Source organism: Eucyclogobius newberryi, unplaced genomic scaffold (genome assembly GCF_026437365.1).
Source record: "Eucyclogobius newberryi isolate DKJ021-1_F unplaced genomic scaffold, fEucNew1.0.hap1 SCAF_14, whole genome shotgun sequence".
Classification (NCBI taxonomy): domain Eukaryota; kingdom Metazoa; phylum Chordata; class Actinopteri; order Gobiiformes; family Gobiidae; genus Eucyclogobius; species Eucyclogobius newberryi.
The window spans coordinates 8,446,303-8,459,117 of NW_027315768.1; the positions used below are offsets into that span (position 1 = coordinate 8,446,303).

The window sequence follows — 12,815 nt, forward strand, 5'->3', positions numbered from 1 at the left end:
TAAAAGCATATTGATATATTTTATATTATATTGTTTAATAATACATTTATTTGGCCAGATAATTTCTCCAAATGAAATCAGAGTCAGTTCTGTAATTGTCTTTACAGTGCGGTGCAGTGCTCTATAAAATAAAAGTAAATGATATGGGACTATCCCTTTGGAAAGTTGGTAAAGATTCAGGGACTGCACAAAGCCACAACAGAAGACGAGGAAGAAATGTAACATGGAAGCTAAGGGGAGAAAAAACCACATGGCCCTGGTGAAAATACAAAATGTAGGTATTGTAGCAATTACAAAGCAGTTTCTGGACAGTCCAGCCACGCTCCAGAGAAGGAACAGTGACAACTTCTCACAGAACATGAATAGACCTTTAGTGTAGCAGTTAGCGTGGGCGACAATGGTACTAAGGTCTGTTTAATGGTTGTTTAGTTTCGGTTTGTTACTTACTGTACGTGCTTGGCCTGGTTAGAGCAATCATCGTAGCGATAACCACATGTCGTTTCAATAAAAAAGCACGTCATTGACTTTTACCTCTCGTCTGAACCTCCGAGACCACATGCTTTTACAATACTGTACAAAGAGTGTCCTCGATTGACAGGAGGATTAACCAATCATAGAAACGCAGTGAAATAGAAAGAACACAGAAGACTGGGAACGCCCGGATTTCTGCAGAATTAACAAACTAAAACTCTGTAAATCTGAGGCGAGAGAAGATTTTGTTCTGAATGTCGAAAGGATAAGAGATACATCAATTTATCGGGCCGATATTTACACTTTTTCGCGTATTGGCAATTGGGCGGAAATCTCCTACACAGGCTGATAATTGATTTGAGCCTGTTTGAAGGCATAATACTCAAATTTCAGACTCTATTTTGATACTAGTCTCTATGCTGATTTCATTTTCTACACAAACTAATAGTATTCTTTATGTTCCTTGTGGTCCAATAGTAGTTCTGATAAAGCTCAAGGTCCTTCTAAAGGTCGAATGTCATCCTCTTTACCTGATCCTTTGAGTAACAAACCTTGCTCAAACGAGTATCTAATTTAGTATTTAGTATCTGATATTGACAACCCTAGCATAGACAATAACTGACAGCTGTTGTCATTTCATATCATATATTTAGGGTAGTATTATGAAGATTGGCCCACATATCAGCCCAAAAACATCGACAGAACTTATCGGCCATCAACAGCAAGTATCAACCATGAAAAAACCCATATCTCTAACAAGGATGTCTTATGTGTTGAGGGACGCGCTGTGATTGGACGGTTGTCTGTTGCGCTCTGTGGTTTGGTTCCAGACCCTTCGGCATTGGAACACAACGTAGGAGGGACAATTTAACCCCAGGAGTGAACAACGAGTGCATTTTCTCACACGAGCTAAACGATACAAAACACTTTCCAACCCAAACAAAATGAAAGGTTTCCGTTTTAGGCACTGGTTTGGCGGGCGGTCCGGCCTCTACCACTCTACCACCAGAGCACGTTCACACGGTTCTACAGGCCCGGCCCACCTTGCGGGACTGGACCCTCCGCGGCCCAGTCCAAGAGGAGTACAGCATTCGGAGCGGAAACAAAACAAGGATCGTCTTATAATCCTCCAGGGAAGTAAAAAACATGTGGCAAGTCTACTCCGCCGTATTCACAAGCTCTACGCAGTTCAAATGTCCTCCTGCAAATGTTTTTCCAGGTAATTCCCCGGTTCAATTCCAGTTCTGTCGTCCAAGGGTCCATAGTTTCCCCCGATGCTAAAATGTATTTCGTTGATCGTCTAGTGTTTTCTGTCAGAAGCTAGAGTACTGTAAGCTAGGTCCGTGACAGAACGTATAGAGAGCGTACTGGGCAAAGCTGCAGCAGTGTCGGGCAACTTGTCAATGCTTTCTTCAAATTTGAACTCTTTCTGCATTTCACATTCTTGAATAATGTCTGGAATCTCTGTCTGACGCCCTCTGCTGGCAAGGGACGGGAGTGAATCCTTTTGAAATTCTAAATTAGCAGCATGGCTATTGGTCAAATGGATGCTAACAGAATAATGCAAACAAGTATACATGTGATTACTCGGGATGCGATATTCAGAGTATTCTAAGAAATTACAACGTTATGGACTTTTAAAAGCTCTATAACAGTTTTAGACGATATCTATCAGTAAATAAATGCACAACAAATTCATTTCATGTGAATACTTAAAAGTGCGTAACTGAAACAAAAGACCACTATGTTTTCGAAGTGCATGGTTGAAAATGTATTTATATTTCTGACTTTTAACACTTTGAATGCAATTTCTGGCCCATTTTCTGTGCATAAAAACACAGAGGGCGCAATAACGCAACTTGAACCATTTCAAACACAGCTAAAAACAATAGCTACTAGCTTCAACGTTAGCTATTAGCATTGCATTGAGTGAAGGCAAGTTTTGACATCATCAGATCCTAAAGCCCAACACTGCTTTCCCAGTACGACTCTCGATACACTCCTCTCTCTCCTGTACTTCATTGGCGTCCTGAAGTCTCCTATTTGCAGTAGTAGTAGCAGTAGTAGTCGTAGTATGTGTGGTAGTTCAGATGTAGTACTCCTTGATGCTGTCCCTCATGGCGTGGTGCAGGTGTAGCTCTGTCCTGAACGTGGGCTCCTCTGCGCTCCTCTGCTGCTGCTGCTGCTGCTGCTGCTGCTGCTGCTGCTGCTGCTTGTCCTTCTGAGAACCCGTGTCGCTCCTCTGCATCTGCCGCCGGTACAGCAGCCTCGTCACCACGGCGACCACGCACACAGTGATAAAGGAGACCGCCGTCACCACCCCTGAACACAGATGGGAAATTATATCAGGAAGTTATATAGAGTTCAGTGACTTTAAGCAGACACAGACGAATGCTTGAGTTGTGGTTGATGTTGTCGCTTTGTCTCGATTAGAATGTCCCGTTGATATACTATGGCCTTTAAAGGACACATTATTTGTATGCATAAAACATGCTTAAACATGCTCTTGTACCACTGCTTTAACATCTCTTGTTTTAGAACTTGTATCGAAAAGCACACGACTTTCTAACCGTCAGTATTAGTACTCCACCTACTGTCAGCAGAGGGGATTACCATGTTAATGTAGGCACGCAGTTGTAATGTACGTGATATGAGGCAGAAATGCAATGATTTATGGACAAAAAAAAATTGCACAAGAGACCTCCAGATCTCTAATTATGATGACAGAAAACTTTTGACATTAGACATTTGAAACCATTCTGAGTTCTAAGAGGAAGAGGACCTTGTGAACAGTATAGGCAAAACAAGTGTACATGAAACTAAATTAAACTCCTAAACTGTTATAGATCAGTATTGTAGTTTACAATTAACAAAAAGTGAGGATCTACTTTTGTTATAGATCAACACTAAGTATCCGAGGAAAAAAAACAATATGCCTCCTTTAAAAACATGGAGGGGCGGTTCAGTTTGGGTTCAGTTTGGGTTCAGTTGTGGGAAGTTGCACAGAAATACCACTTTTTATTCTTTCGGCAACATGTTCTACCTGGAGAAAGTAAATATAGTCTCCTTAACTGTTTTGATTGAGTGGTTGAATTGTTTACCTCTTTACAGATCTACCTTTTGCACTCTTCTTCTTCGTCGTCTGGCGGCGAGTAAACAGAAGCAGACTGATGACATTCTCGCTACATAATGTGCGCTGATTTATGGAAAGTGAAGTGGTACTAAAGGTGTGAGTGTGATTCATTCTGTTCGCTGACACGTCCATAAGAGGCGCTCATTACCCAGAGGAGAGAGAGAGAGAGAGAAAAGGCTGTGATGATTATGAAAACAAATAGCATCAGAAATCCATCTATTCAAAAAATACTCAATCATTGTTAGCGGGTACGGGATGGGGCGCATGTGTGGCGGTCTTGCAATCAGCTCACGTTTCCACTTTGAGATGTCATTAGGCAGTAATACCGTCATTTTCGGACTTTAAGCCGCAACTTTTTTCCCACGCTTTGAACCCTGCGGCCCATACAACGGTGCGGTTCATTTATAGATTTTTATAGGCCACCAGGGGCCTATAAAAGGGCTGTTTTAAGGGCCACCAGGGGGCACTCTAGCAGGAAGCTCAAGCCTTTGAAACACTGTAGAAGAAGACATTGGTGGAAGCACTGTTCAGGGGACTGTTCAGACGTGTTCTCTGTATGGTAAGCTTCAAAACGCTGTGTGTTTTATTACAATCAGACTCATATTCACTGAGAATTGAGTCTACCGTGGACCATATTTATGTGTCAATATCTCATGGGCACCTGCGGCTTATTGACAGGTGCGGTCTATACATGTACAATTTATTTTTTCATTGTACATTTTGTTGGTGCCGCTTATATTCAGGAGCGCTCTATAGCCTGAAGATTACAGTACTAGAAATGCTCCTCTGTGTTTTTAAAGTGCCAATGACACGTTAAACTGCTCATTTTAGTTAGTTAGTTAGCAGTTAGCATAATTATACAATATAATAATAACATTGTTTAGCAGTTTTTCAGGTTTATAATTTTACTCCCTGATTGTAAAATTATGACATCACACTAGGAAATACCACAACTGTTAATGGGCCAAAACTCTCTCAAAACTCTGAAAATTAATGAAAAGATCTTTGTTGTTTCGCAGAAATGTTTAAAGGGTCGGAATAATGTGTTTGTTGGTGTAAGCTGTCAATGTTTTGGATGGAATTCTGAGTCTGTCTAGATCTCTGCTTTACTTTGTCATTTTCAATTTTTTTTTCTTTTTTTTTAAAACTTTTCTTCACAAACAGCTTCTTAGTTTTACAACAGGTATTATTACCAGATTAAGTCAACACACTTCAAGTCCATACTCACATTACATTCACTGGGGTACTTTAATTAATGCATTTTGTATTTTCCCCTGTAGAGTATCAACTTTAGTTCGCTGTGCGCTGTCTGCCACTAACAATAAAGTCTCCATCCATCTCTAACCTGGAAGTAAGAGCTGTAATTCAATGTTTATAGGGATTTGGCAATGTCCCAGCATCCCGTGTCCTTAGACAAATGTCCCAGCATCCCATGTCCTTAGACCCTCATTCTCGGCCAGGAAAAACTACCAAACCTCTTTGGTAAACAGCCCTCTGATTGGTTGCGCTTTGGCGGCACCCCAGTTTCACCAAAAGCTGTTCAAAAGCTGTGTATGTGACTGAAGGTTCATGCTTGTAATATCAACGATGTGTCAAAGGGTTTGTGAGAGCTAGGAACGAGTAAAGTAGATCTACTTCCTCCTTTCACGGACAATTGGTAAATGCAGCTTTAAAGGAGCTGTGCACGAAGTAAAGTACACATATATTGTAAAAACAGCTCTTAGGGCCAAACTTAGATTGTTGTGGGCTGTCTGCATTTAATTATAAAGCATTTTTATCAACCCCGAACCAGGGAGTGCGCTGTTAGCATGCTAGTTATCATTACTATGATGGCAAAACTCTACTCTGGCATCTGAACGTTGTGAAAAATGCTTATAAACTCATCGTGGTGAATCGTTGCTGGGAATGCATTAGATAAGTGAGGAATAAGCTGCATAACACAAACACCAAGATGTTCAAAAAGCATCTTATAAATCTCCACAGACCTGCTATTAGTGCGACATCACTCTGGGAGTCCCTCTGCTCCGTGTCCTGACTCGATGTGGACGACTGATCTGTAAACACACACAGTGCATTGGAAAGAGTGACATTACTAAGTGGAAAAATGTTCTACATATTTATGTTGTTAGAGCGATTCATTCAATTCAATCACGTGACTTATTTGTTGTCACTGCCATTTTGAAGACGTAACCACATGCCATTTCCTATCTCCACTGTTAGATAGTCATGAAAAACCGCCCATAAAACTGAAAATGAAAAGGGTTGATACTTCAAGGAGACAGAAGTTATGTGCTTTGATCCTTATCCACAGTGCGAGTCGTCACAACAAACGCAGACATTTCCATCTGCTCTTCCTCGTCCACAAGCACCGGACGAGCCTTCAAAGCTTTCAAGAGCACGGACTTTGTGTCTGATCCTAAAATATAACGCCCGGACAGTTGGAAATTAGGCTTGTTAAAACTGTCTGCAAGAAGGCGTTTATTAGCATAGCCACACAATAATATGTAAACTAGCATTAGCTGCTGCTAACGACTTGAAACAAACAGCTCAGCCTCAGTGAGTTCTGTAAGTCCACTGGTCCCTCCTGACCACAGTAATGCATTCTGGATAAACAAAGTCTTTGATGATGTTACAGAAGAGAAATCCTTTGTTTTGAGACTTTTTTGGCCAAGCCCACAGTGAGCAAGCAGCTATTGTCCTCAAGATGGCAGTTGCAACGAGGGTGTCACGTCACTTTGAACCCATGAATAAAGTGCCATGTGCCCAAATGCAATCGCCAAATGTATGTTTAAAATTTAGTTTTGGTTAAGATTGTGGTAAGAGTTGGTTTTAGCTGTTGAAAGCCCAGTCACTTCCAATATATTAATGTGCAGCACTTTTCAGGCAAGAGGAAACACTAGTTGTGTTATTACGGGAACTCCACACACCTCCTCGTGCTCTTGTCACTTGTGCAGTGTGAAATGAGCTAGTAACACAAAATTGTACAGAATGGCACAGTGTAAGGCCAGAGTGATGAAAATGTGCCCCATTGCCACAGCTATCTACAGTTCAATGCAAAATATTATATCATTTGTATGGCTAAAAGAACTCTAAATAACACATGTAAAGAGGAAGCTGAAACCCATGGATAGTTATTTAGGTATGCATCAACAAAACAACTGCTCATTTATGCCTCCCTGCTATGAAAAGGAGTTTTACCCTGCAGGTTGTGCGAAGAGAGCGTGTCGGCCAGTGCTCCACAGTTGGACTGCACCACGGGGCCCCTGATGGTGACCAGGGAGCTGCCCCGGTTCAGGAGCGCTGCCTTGAGAGGGGCCACATGGTTGAACTGGACTGAAGAGAGACAGCCCACGAAGCCCCGGGCACCCGCCTGGACCACCTCCTCTGGGAAGCCCTCTGTCCCTGGAAGAACACACACCAGCACATGTGAGGGAAACTTTATCAAGCACCAAACTGTAATTAAAAGGCCACGATTTAACAAATACACCTTGAATTTCTTAAATGAATGTTTAAACTGTCAGAAGATTGTGTTCCTTACTTGTGAACACAATCTCGGTGTCATCATGGACCCCACCCTCTCCTTCACTCCCCATGTCAGCCACATCGTCAAGACCTCATACTTCCACCTCCGCCGCATCGCCAAAATCCGACACTGCCTCACCCTCCCCGCTGCTGAATCCCTCATCCATGCCTTCATCTCCTCCCGCCTTGACTACTGCAACTCCCTCCTCACTGGCATCTCCTCCCATTCCCTCCATAGACTCCAAATGGTCCAAAACTCCGCTGCCCGCCTCCTCACCCACACCCGGTCCCGTGATCACATCACTCCCGTTCTCCGCTCTCTCCACTGGCTCCCCATCAAGCAGCGCATAAACTTTAAAATACTCCTCCTCACCTTCAAAGCTCTTCACCACCTTGCCCCCCCCTACCTGTCTGACCTCCTCATCCCCCACCGCCCCACCCGAGCTCTCCGATCCTCCTCCTCTCTCACCCTGACTGCACCAACATCCCGACTCAAAACTTTTGGCGACAGAGCATTCTCCCGAACAGCACCCCGACTCTGGAACTCCCTCCCCCAACCTGTCCGCCACTCTCCCTCACTCACAACATTCAAATCCCGCCTAAAAACATACCTCTTCACCCAAGCCTATGACCTCCCCTACCCCTAGCCTCCTCTACCCCATTGCCTACTCTTCTACCCCCTGTTACATCCCCATCTTTTTCTCTCTACTTCTTCTGTCTTGTTCATTTTATCTGTATATTAATGTGTTCTGTACGTGTTGTCCCCCCTGTCTGTAAATACCCCCCCCTTTTTTATTATGTTCAGCGTCTTTGGGTCACTGAAAAGCGCTATATAAATAAAAGTTATTATTATTATTATTATTATTATTATTAATTGTTCCTGTATTTTTGATGGAATTTTGTCTGTTGATGACTTATAAAACTCAGCACTACTCAACTTTTCTCCACAATAAGTCACGCCACTGATGTTAGACTGTAATCAATATTTACCACATGCCCTACCTTACCAAAGAACTAATAATAGGAAAAACAGTCATTTTTTGCACTTTGAAGGAAAAAATTATGCAAAATGTTTGCAAACTTTACTAAGCTTTTAAATGTTATTTTCTCATAATTGGTTCGCTCATAGTTATAGTCTGTTGTATATTAAAGTAATCCTGTCTAGTCTTGAATTTTCTGAGGCTCGAGTGTCTTCACATACCCTCTATCCCCGCCCACATCCCTGTACTTACAGTGAGGAAAATAAGTATTTGAACAGCTGGCTATTTTGCTAGTTTTCCCACTTAGATATTGAAATTGAAATTTTAATCATAAGTAAATCTAAAAAAAATCCGGAAATCACGAAGAATCAAGAATTCTGTCTCTCAAAGACCTGTTAGTCTGCCTTTAAAAAGTCCTCTGCTCAACTTATTCATCTGAATTAGTAGCACCTGTTTCAGCTTGTTAGACACCTGTCCACACCCCATATTAGTCAGACTCCAACTACTACCATGGGCAAGACCAAAGAGCTGTCAAAAGACACCAGAGACAAAATTGTAGGCCGGAAAGTGCTACAGGGAAATTGGCAAGCAGCTTGGTGAAAAAAGATCAACTGTTGGAGCTGTTAGAAAATGGAAGAGGCTAAAGAGGCCAATCTCCCTTGGACTGGGGCTCAATGCAAGATTTCACCTCGTGGGGGATCAATGATGATAAGAAAGGTGAGGAATCAGCCCAGAACTACATGGGAGGAGCTGGTCAATGACCTGAAGAAAACTGGGACCACAGTTTTAAAGGTTTCTATCAGTTTTTAACAGAAGATTCGCCTGTTTAAGTCAGCACATGTCCAGGCCCATCTGAAGTTTGTCAATGATCAACTGGATGATCCAGAGTATTCATGGGAAAAAGTCAGATGAGACCAAAATAGAACTTTTTGGTAGAAACTTTACTCGCCATATTTGGAGGAAGAAGGATGAGGACCATTCCAAGAACACTAACCCTACTGTGAAGCATGGGGGTGGAAACATCATGCTTTGGGGTTTTTTTTCTGCACAGGGGACAGGACAACTGCACTTTATTAAGGAGAGAATGAATGGGGCCATGTTTTGCAAGATTTTGGGCAACAACCTCCTTCCCTCAGTCAGAGCATTGAAAATGGGGCGTGGCTGTGTCTTCCAACATGACAATGACCCAAAGTACGCAGCCAGGAGAACCAAGGAGTGGCTCCATAAGAAGCATATTAAGGTTCTGGAGTGAACTAGCCAGTCGCTAGACCCAAATCCAATAGAAAACCTTTGGAGGGAGATGGAACTCTGTGTTGCTCAGCGACAGCCCTGAAACCTGACTACAAATCTAGAGAAGATCTGTGTGGAGGAGTGGGCCAAACTCCCTGCTGCAGTATGTGCAAACCTTTGCAGCAATAACATTCAAATACATAATTTAAAAATCATGCAATGTGATTTGCAGATTTTCTTTTTTAGATTCTGTCTCTCACAGTGGAAATACACCTCCATAAAAGTGGGAGAACTTACAAAATCACAGGGTGTTAAAAACTTATTTTAGTTGGAATTATTGTTGTTGTTGTTTTATGGCGGTTGACATCCGAGTGTTGCATTACCGCCAGACTTTATTCCTTAGACTTTGTCGTAGTCCTAAAAGTTCTTCTTCCAGTGCCTTGATTTCCAGTGCTTTGTCCTCAGACTCTGTCGTAGTCCGTAAAAGTACTCCTTCCATTGCTTTGGTGTTACAAAGCCCATGAGGTCATGATTTGTCTTTGTGACTAGAATAGTTGTTGTTTCAGAGACCAACCGAATAAAGTCTGGCGGTAATGCAACACTCGGATGTCAACCGCCATAAAATAACAACAACAACAACAACCGGCTTTATTCCAGGGAGACTCTTCTTCATCTTCCTATCCTTCTTTGACGTTCGGTGCTTCCACCGTACAGCTTTATTCTTTAGGCTTCATTCTATAGGCTTTAATATTTCCACTGATGTCGCCGCTTGGTAGCCGTGCGTCTACGAGACTGGACGAGGACAGGAGACCACCCCCACCCCCATCTCGTCACTCTGACTCCCCACAAGCAGACCCCCATCACTCCGACTCCCATTTAGCGCCTTTAGCCTGTTTTCTATATCTGCCCAATCAAGCTCCTTTTGTTCCAAGGAATCTCCCTGCAGCTTTAGCAATGATCCTGATCCTTTCAGTTCTGCTTTGAGTCTGAGCAGCACAGTTTACAACATCCACCATAAAGAGTACAAAATCCTCTCTATCCACAACCAGGGTATTCTCATTAATTCTGGAACCTGCACACTTGGGACCTAGTTGGAATTATTTGACTGACTAGGACTTCCGCTGACACATGTAGAGTTCTAAAATGTCATGTCATATGGACCCAAGTAATTGACAATCTGCTGCTGAGAAATGTCACAATGAAGAGGCGGGGCTTATCAGTTCTGCAGTTTTGAACAAGAAGTTAACGAACCATCTTCTTTAACTTAGCCGCTCTAGATCAATATTGCAGTTTAAAATGAACAAAATATAAAATGATCTTATGTTTATAGACCAATACTAAGTACTTGAAAAATGCACATCTCTTTTAATCTTGCATTTTAGCCTTCTACTGCAAAAATATGCTTTTCTGATGTATTTACAGTCCTAACCCTAACCCTCAACATGACACACAACCAATTTCACTTTAACCCTCTGACCGTGAACGATCAATACTTCTGCTAAATGTATCAATCATGTCTCCTACCTTTTTTTTATACTCTCATGAACCAACTGCAAAACAGTGCACAGTGTATCGTATGGTACTGAGCGAGACACTTACTCATGACCTTTCCCAGAGTCAGCGACCGGATCAGGACCAGCTCCGAGTCCGAGGACAGCCGGTACTTCCTGTGCACGTCCTGGTCCAACTGTACACACACAGTACACAGAGACACAGCCGAGACAGGAGAGGGTCTTAGAGAGGTCTTGCAGAGAGTGTAGGAGGTATGGTATCAAACATGGACATCTGAGAGCTTCCTGTGGGGCGACTCAGCACTGTGGAGGAGGCGAGAGGCTGGAGATGGTGAGATAACTGCAGGGCAAATATGGCAGAGTATTTTTGGTACGACTACCTATAGCCTGTGTGTTACGCTACAAATAGCATGGTCTAAGATGTATATTCAATTACAAATGTTTTGACACCGTGTTATTCACTCCCACCACAGGAGCTGGCTAAAGGAAAAGTACCTCCAAACGTGTCATATTGGGCAGAAATCTTTTAGGACGTTTCCTGGCAAATTATATGAATTTCAAGCACAACGAATTTAAGTACAATCAAGCTTTAACAGAAAAGTAAACCGATTGTTTAATTGATGTTAGCAGGTGGATACAGCATGTAGCACACTGCAATCTTTTGCATTCTTAGATATTTATCCAAATGTATGCAACTTTGGGCAGTTGGACTGCTTTGTTCTTCTTATATAGCTAGAGGAAGCATCTGAGGGAACACCCACTTACGGACCTCTGTGGGGGAGGAATCCATTAATTTCAATGTAGAAGAGCTGCTCTACCACCCACTGCTCAACAACTACAAGAGCAAACACAGACTTCACAAGTTACAGTATATTGTGCCAATACAGACAAGTACGTGGAGAAGATGAATGTGATGCAACTGCTCAAATGTGTATAAATATATCAAAATGATACCTGCGGATAAAGGCTCCCTTAAGACCAACGTTTGACTCAACTTCAAATCCAAATCATTTGCCAAGAAAGGTCTTAAAAAAGGGAGATAGTTCCAGCCACAGTTCCCACTAGGACGCGTTGCTGGCTGTATATAAACTCAAGCATTTGCTCTTGCAGTTGTTGAACAGTGGGTGACAGAGCAGCTCTTCTACATTATAATGAAATATTTGTTTTCCCCAAAGGAGTTGTTCCCTTGGATGCTGACTATATGCAATCTACGGTTGGTTCCCTTTGCAATCTTATCCACAGGCGATAAAAACTTGTGGACATAACAATGTTATCTTTTGAATACTGAAAAGTTACACAAGCTAAACCAGTTCTAGAACTTTTTAACTGTAATTTTCTTGGGTGTTTTTACTTAGAATAATTATTGGAATAGAGTTTAAAGACCATATGTGGCATACCGGGCGGTTAGCCGCCCTCCAAAAACGCCTATCAGATTCACATTTCATTATAGAAAACCCAACAACACCAGGGCATGTAACACACCCAACATACACAGAGCAATAAGGCACAGGTTCATCCACATTGATTAAAAAGGAGGCCATTCAGTTAGTTACAATAATGTATGACAAACATATATTTTAAATACTTTGTTCTTCATTCATTTGATTAATTTATACTGAGAAAACCCAATGAGAAAAGTTCTCTTTTTTCATGGGTCCCTGTTAGTCTTAGTCTGTTCTTGGTTTCAGATATAAAAATATAAGAGTCCTTTGAGTTGATTATTTGTAATATTGTTCACTCTCGATGCACATGCTTTGGTTTGAAATAAACTACATGTCCAAACATGAAACAGGCCCGTGGCACAGGGCAGACGGCCCACACAGAAGGGCCAAGCAGTGACATAAAGGCAAGGCAGCGAGGGACCGGTGGCTAAACCCTTGTCAGGTGACGGCTGACAGCACCATAGCGGCTACGACATTTCTGACCCAGCTTTAAAAGATGCAACAGCCACCAACGCGCTAGTCTTAA

The 12,815-nt window shown here is 42.2% G+C and overlaps 2 protein-coding genes across 2 annotated transcripts in view; both read right to left on the bottom strand.

Moving 5' to 3' along the window:
* Window positions 1-12,815, bottom strand: part of LOC140359387 (complement C1q-like protein 2) — a 249,498-nt gene that overhangs the window by 75,918 nt on the left and 160,765 nt on the right. The window lies entirely within an intron of this gene.
* The window catches only part of LOC140359386 (contactin-associated protein-like 5), a 170,950-nt gene continuing 160,613 nt past the window's right edge, over window positions 2,479-12,815 (bottom strand). Inside the window, exons 20-23 of the mRNA XM_072444287.1 lie at window positions 10,936-11,023; window positions 6,803-7,006; window positions 5,590-5,658; window positions 2,479-2,793 (exon numbers count right to left, since the gene is read on the bottom strand). Of these exons, the coding sequence (XP_072300388.1) occupies window positions 2,558-2,793; window positions 5,590-5,658; window positions 6,803-7,006; window positions 10,936-11,023 (597 nt within the window). The 3' untranslated portion in view covers window positions 2,479-2,557. The remainder of the gene's footprint in view (window positions 2,794-5,589; window positions 5,659-6,802; window positions 7,007-10,935; window positions 11,024-12,815) is intronic.